This window comes from Dissoconium aciculare (assembly GCF_010015565.1).
Source record: "Dissoconium aciculare CBS 342.82 unplaced genomic scaffold K489scaffold_7, whole genome shotgun sequence".
Lineage (NCBI taxonomy): Eukaryota > Fungi > Ascomycota > Dothideomycetes > Mycosphaerellales > Dissoconiaceae > Dissoconium > Dissoconium aciculare.
In genome coordinates, this window is record NW_022984957.1 from 93,354 (window position 1) to 100,180 (window position 6,827).

At 52.4% G+C, this 6,827-nt stretch overlaps 3 protein-coding genes across 3 annotated transcripts; 1 reads left to right on the forward strand and 2 right to left on the reverse strand.

The window, feature by feature from the left end:
- Positions 1–96: 96 nt before the first annotated feature.
- K489DRAFT_320000 (WD40 repeat-like protein) lies at positions 97–1,620 on the reverse strand (the record flags this gene model as incomplete). The annotated part of the gene is made up of 2 exons (XM_033601425.1): positions 97–491; positions 756–1,620. The coding sequence occupies 2 exons, from the start codon at positions 1,618–1,620 to the stop codon at positions 97–99; spliced, it is 1,260 nt and encodes a 419-aa protein (XP_033458963.1).
- A 972-nt stretch (positions 1,621–2,592) lies between these two features.
- On the forward strand, positions 2,593–3,808 carry K489DRAFT_370828 (cdc11-like protein; the record flags this gene model as incomplete). Its single annotated transcript, XM_033603184.1, has 2 exons — positions 2,593–3,025; positions 3,087–3,808. The coding sequence occupies 2 exons, from the start codon at positions 2,593–2,595 to the stop codon at positions 3,806–3,808; spliced, it is 1,155 nt and encodes a 384-aa protein (XP_033458964.1).
- Positions 3,809–4,632: 824 nt separating this feature from the next.
- Positions 4,633–5,320, reverse strand: K489DRAFT_401743 (ribosomal protein S16; the record flags this gene model as incomplete). Its single annotated transcript, XM_033607031.1, has 1 exon — positions 4,633–5,320. The coding sequence occupies one exon, from the start codon at positions 5,318–5,320 to the stop codon at positions 4,883–4,885; it is 438 nt and encodes a 145-aa protein (XP_033458965.1). The 3' UTR covers positions 4,633–4,882.
- Positions 5,321–6,827: the final 1,507 nt, after the last annotated feature.

The following is a 6,827-nucleotide window of genomic DNA, read 5'->3' on the forward strand; positions in this document are numbered from 1 at the left end:
TTAGTCTCGATCGCTACTCTGTCGACTTCTCGAATTCAATCGCGATGACCGGAAGATGATTTATGATGCGGAGAGCTTTGTGATGATGACTCGTGTCTACTCCGCATACTGCTTCCCAAGGTACTTTCGAAAGCCAACATAATGCAATTTCCAAACTACCTCTCCTCCTTCAACCACGACTGGCCTCAGTTCGAACTTTTCCCAACGGGGATCACTTCCTCCGCCAATCGCATAGATGATGTTTTCTCCTTCAAAGACGAGATGGCCTTTCGGTGGCCGTCCTGTCGGGTCATTAGGTAACGATGGAATCGTCTTCTTGACCCGTTTTCTCGTCCCATCGGGAGCGACGGTCCATGTATACAGACTGGGTGTGCCTGATCCGATGCTCTGCCAGTAAGGCGGTTCGTTGCCCATGTGGAATTCTATCGACGATTTGCTTCGGATGTCCGTCAGAATACGGGGAGTGAAAGGAGAAGGCTTTAGGACGGGTCCTGAGAGGCCGCGGGAAGACTGCACGGTCGGATTGGCTGCGTTCAGAGGTTGTGCGAGGAGCTGGTAATACTCCTGACGACTGCCTGTTCCCATTGCGGTGGAAGGTGTCACCGATGGAGCAGCGGATGACATGCCGGATATTGACGGAGGAGGAATGAAAGCGCCTATGGATGGTCTTTGTTGTTGTTGAGATGGAGTTCTTCGGTGTTGACTTGCTTCACGACTCATCTGCGATGCGGCGGTTCGTATGGCAGCGTCTTCACCTGAACCAGGCTGCAGGTCAAATACATGCAGGGTGCCCTTGTCGCTTGTACATGCTAGCCATCGGTTGTCGGGACTAAAGGCAATGCTGTAAATTATAGCCATTTCCATGCCTCGCCGAAACTCTAGGATCTGATCTAGTGTAGAGCATTGATAGACTCGAACTAGGGTACCTTGGACACTTGTTGTCGCCAGCAGAGTACCATCAGGAGAGAGCGCCATGCATCTCAAAGCTGTCTTGTGTGCTCGGATAACACGTTTCGTGCTTGACTCGATCTCTGGCTTCAGTGTGATCAGTTGAACTTGACCAGGACTTTGAGCTGGCAAGACTAGAAGATTCTCATGTAGGCAAGCAAGAGCGAATGTGTTGTTTGTCGTTCCATGCAGAGAATGGGGCCTGTTAGGAGCCGTCATGTCCTTACCCGATTCGATGGCGGGCTCGCTTGCGTGAGCTTTGTTGAATGCATTGCGATCGAGGAGTTGATGCTGAAAGACAATTGTCCTGGTCTCCAAAATGACCGCTAGGAATTTCGCATCAACCCTGAGACCTTTGATTGGTTCGAACAGATTGAAGCGTGTAAGCTCTCGACCGAGCACAAGATCCCAGAAATGAAACGAGTTCGGGCCATCGATATGAGCAGACTTATGACTGGGCACCCATGCAAGATAGCGTGAGTTGTGGAGTGCCACGATCGCAGCACCGTTGTTCAGTGGGACTTTTGGTTGAAACGAGGTCAAGCAGTTATCGATCTGAAAGACACGAACACCATCACTGAGGCCTACAGCGAAAAAGTCTCCCTTGGTGGATGTATCGATGGAGAGCACAGCAGGGTTGACCGAGGATTGTATGGGACGTCGGGCGTTCATCTTGTGCTATTTCGAGCGGGAAAGGAGCCCGATGCGATCTCAACGACGATAATGTGGTCGTAGTAGTTGAACCAGGAGGACCGGGTTCGGATGTGTAGACTACGACCTTGTCATGGTTCAGTTCAATTTGAGATTGCCTCTTATCTTGAACTTGTTGGCATCATGCGGAGAGCTCAGGAGAAACACCCGATCCCGTCGTCGATGGAGTGAGCGATTACGGGAAACAGCCCACTAAGACTATTTCTGCTGTCGTGGACGACCAGGAACTATGTCGCAACGGTGTTGAGTACATATACTTGTTTGGGTCGGTATGCCCATGTTAGTGAGCGACAAGGACATCACCAGGCCGCAATCATCACATGACGTTGGTTTCTGATCATGGGCACCTGGGCAGCGCTGTCTCTTAGGGTTGTCGAGGAGTTCCATCTGAACCGTATAGCTCTCTGTAGTCGCCCGAACGGTTTCTGTGTGGAGCGATTCTTGTGTCGGCCACTCCCGCCCGACCATTTCCGCTTCGAGCATAGTGTGAATCGATCCCTGAGTGAGCGCGCGAGCCCCCTTTGCAACTTCCACCTTTCAGTACAGAGAAGCCAATTTACGCTGCTTGCCCGGCGCTCTCACGCGAAACACTGTGATTCTTTCCGGCGATCCTCCATCCTTCACCATCCACTCGTCAACCTTGTCGTCGCCGCACGCGCCGCTCGACTTCTCTTCTGCAATTTCTGTGAAGAGATATCGCTTGTCAGGAAACGGAAGAGTGAGTACACCGCTACCGTGGGTCGTTGCGCTGGCCATTGGCGAAAGCACCGATTTTTCGCCAAGTGCTACAACTGCCTCGTCAATACATCGCAGCGCATCGCAAAGATCATCTATTGACTCTCGCGACTTGTACAGATCCTACTGCATCCTCCCAGAAATTCCAGAGAACGTTAGCACAGGATAGATTCCGTGCGCACCGACTCGCCAGGCAGCATGTCTACCTCCACCTCCGCCATCAAGCTTCGCCGCAAGAAGAATGTCAAGAAGGGAATTCAGTTCTGTCTGATGGTCTGTGGTGCCTCGGGTACCGGCCGAACAACCTTCGTCAACACTCTCTGCAACCGACCCGTCCTCACACCTCTGGACTCTGATGACCCGACCACCGCGCACCTCGAGGAGGGAGTCAAGATCAAGCCTGTGACTGTTGAGTTGGAGTTGGATGAGGAAGGAACCCGTGTGTCCTTGACCATTGTGGACACCCCCGGTTTCGGTGACAGCATTGACAACGAGGCGTCCTTTGGTGAAATCTCGAGCTACCTCGAGAGGCAATACGACGACATTTTGGCCGAGGAGAGCAGAATCAAGCGTAACCCGCGATTCCGGGACAACCGTGTCCATGTCCTCCTTTACTTTGTTCAGCCCACTGGTGAGTTTGTCGGGCGCATACAAATTTCTCGTCTCTCGATTACTAACCATTTCCACCCCAGGTCACGGTCTCCGCGAACTCGACATTGAGCTCATGCGCCGTCTGTCACCACGTGTCAACGTCATCCCTGTCATCGGCAAGGCCGACTCACTCACTCCCCTGGAGCTTGCCGAGAGCAAGAAGCTCATCATGGAGGACATTGAGCACTACCGCATCCCCGTCTACAACTTCCCTTACGACATCGAGGAGGATGACGAGGACACCGTCGAGGAGAACGCCGAGCTCCGCGGCCTGATGCCATTCGCCATCGTCGGCAGCGAGGACATCATCGAGCTGGACGGCAAGCGCGTGCGCGCCCGTCAATACCCATGGGGTGTGGTCGAGGTGGAGAACCCGCGACACAGCGACTTCCTGGCCATCCGCTCCGCCCTGCTGCACTCGCATCTCGCGGACCTCAAGGAGATCACGCACGACTTCCTCTACGAAAACTACCGTACCGAGAAGCTCTCCAAGAGCGTGTCCGGCACCAACGACGCCGCCGACGACAGCCTCGACCCCCAGAGCCTCGCCAGCCAGAGCGTGCGCCTCAAGGAGGAGCAGCTCCGCCGTGAGGAGGAGAAGCTGCGCGAGATCGAGGTCAAGGTCCAGCGCGAGATCAACGAGAAGAGGCAGGAGCTGTTGGCCCGCGAGAGCCAGTTGAAGGAGCTGGAGAGCCGGATGGTGCGCGAGCACACTCCCAACCACCCGGCCGTCGCCGAGGAGGATGGTGAAGATGCCATCTAAGCAGGTGTTGTATTCCCCTGATTCTTCTCTGGGCCTCAAAGGTCAAACTTCTCGGAAGAGAAAATTGAACTCTTGTTTGAGAAGTCTCTTTTCCTTTGTTCTTTATTCCACGAGTGGTTGCCGCTGTTGTTGTTGTCGTTGCTGTTTCTCCGGCGAAAGTGTCCTCTTTTTTTTCCAGATGCTCTATATCATTTCCACAAACGTCGATAATGCTGGGAAGTGAATAAAGGACCGGGAGTCGTGGAATGACATATGTAGGGAAAAGCAATTAATACCCCCCAAACCGTCTCCGTTCAGTCTTCCTTCCTATGTCGATACTCCACGACAGGGTGAGGGTTCGCACGTCTTTTCACACTCGATCCATTTCTATCTCTCTACGAATATTGCCCAAACTTTATCCCAACTTGGCAGTACAAAACAGCCATTTGGGATGGATGCAATAGAGGTCTGAAAGGACGGGAGTTTGCTTCACACGACCGATCGGGGAAAATAATATGAAATTGGTTGAAGAATGCAATGGTACAAAAAGAGGCCGGTTCTAATACTTGTACACAAAAATGCAAAACTGTGTCCCCAAGAAGGGTTTTGTCGTGCACCTTCTCCCGAGAAATGCTTTTTGTTGTCGCCGGTTCCCTTCCTTTGGGAGCGAGAAATCATTTCTTGGATTCCCTTGTCCCATATAATATACACGCCGCCATTGCGAGAGTCAAAAGTAGGTCCTGCTTGCCGAGATTTGTGCTCGTCCCCTCTCATGTTTCTTTGTCCAGCGAGGCCTTGAGAGCTCGTCAGGAGAATTTGTCGTGAAAAGGTATCTTCGTGTGACCCGAGGAGGACACCGTCGCTCACTGATAAGTGCAGATCGGTTCGATGATTGAATCATCCTTCGTGCTTGATGTGAACCGTCATAATATCTGCCCTAGGAATCTGGTGCGATTTGAGATCAGGTCCAGACTTCGGCCGATGCCCTGGAAATTGGACATCTGCATCACACCAATCCATCTCTCTCCTTATCCCAGGAGGGATGGCTCTGGTATCCTCCCCAATCTTGCCCTTCACCAAGTGCAACCTCCCATCTCATGAAACCACCTTCTCCATCCCTCCCTCTCCCTCCTGCACACTCCCCTCCTCCCCTTTCCTCTTCACATGGGTTTCGAACCGCACGCCTCTGAGCGCACCCTTCTGCTCCCTCTGCGTCTGGGCTCCGCCGGGGAGATATTTGGGCTCCATGAGGCCGATCATGCTGAGGAGTCTCCAGACGGTGTCGCTGGGCTGGGCGCCCACGCCGAGCCAGTATTGCGCGCGGGAGACGTCGATCTTGATGTCCTTGACTTTGCGCGCGCCGTCCTCCGCGCCGACGACCGCTTGCGGGATCGGATCGTACGTCCCGAGCACCTCGAGCGGCTTGCTGTCGCGCGCGGAGCGTGCCTGCGCCAGCACGATGTTGTAGAAGGGTTTGTGCCGCTTGGCGCCGAGGGGCCCGGGGACGCGCGAGAGGCGGAGGCGGAGGACCATTTTTTTTCTGGCGGGAGGGATGTGGAAGAGGATAGGATTGTGGTTCAGGCGGGCGCTGTGCTGGATAGATTCTTCGATGGCGATGATGGGTTGGAGATGTAGCCGTGATTGACTCACTTGGCCGACGATTTGTCTGGGGCCCGGCGGCGGGGTGAGTTGTGATGTGATTTGCAGAATAGAGAGCCCTGAGATGATCGATGGTGATTATTATTACAGGACATTGGATGTTCAGGCCGGAGGTCCGAAAGTATGAGGTATTATGTAATCAGGCTCGCCTCGGTGGACGAGTAGGGTTGCCATGGATTGTGCTTGGGGTTATTTACTCTCCCACGGCCTGAACAGGTTTATTCTGCTTCAGATACAACACGGAAATCCGACATAAAAATGGCTAGAGGTGATCTATGATGGGAAGATATGCAAAGAAATATCTTTCTACCTATTTCTCTTCGCCCATGTCGAGATCTTGAAGACTGGGTGGCCCTGGTTAAAGTCCGAGACGTCGGCTGATGTAAGCCCCATCATGGTAACGCGGGCCACGTGAGCGCGGAACACACGGGGGCGCGGAACGCGACTTCTGAGGATATCGACACGTCAACTTCAACACGCGATGGCACCACCGAAACGCGTGCAATCAAGTCCAAATGAAGGAAGCATATTGCTTGCTATATCGGCTATTAGATCAGGCGAAATCAGTTCCATGAGTGCTGCAGCGAAAGCATTCAATGTCTCTAAAACAACACTTCATCGTAGACTTCAAGGAACCCCTTCACGAGAAGATTATATACCACAGAACATGAAGCTCAGCCTAATAGAAGAAGAGGCCCTTCTCCAAGGTATATTGAAGCTAGATTCTCAAGGATTGTCCCCAACTGCAAGCCTAGTACAATCAATGGCCAATGCCATCTGCCAAGCTAAAGGAATTTCACCAGTTGGCCGCAACTGGACCTACACATTTATTAAGCGTACTCCTATCTTGACAATCAAACTAGGAAGGACTTACGAGTGTCAAAGAAGATTGTGTGAGACTCCGGAAGTCATTGAAAGCTGGTTCGCCCTCGTACGCAACATAATCAACAAGCATGGCATCTTGCCTGGAGACATGTACAACTTCGATGAGACTGGCTTTCAACTAGGACAAATATCTACCTCCAAAGTAGTCACTTCTGTTGAGAAGCAAGGCCGGCCAAAGCGGATCAAACCTACAGGCATTGAATGGGTCACAGTGATCCAAGGAGCTTGTGCAGACGGATCAGCTATACCGCCATTTATTATCTTCAAAGGCAGAGAAGTCAACTATGGATGGCTTGATGAAGGCTTGCCTGCAACATGGATGTTCACAGCGAGTCCAAAAGGCTGGACAAGCGACCAAATTGGACTGCAATGGATCCACCACTTCGCTAAACACACAAAGTCGAAGACAATTGGCAGCAAGCGGCTGCTGATTTTAGACAACCATGGGAGCCACACGACACCAGAGTTTACTTCTTTTTGTGAAGATAACAACATT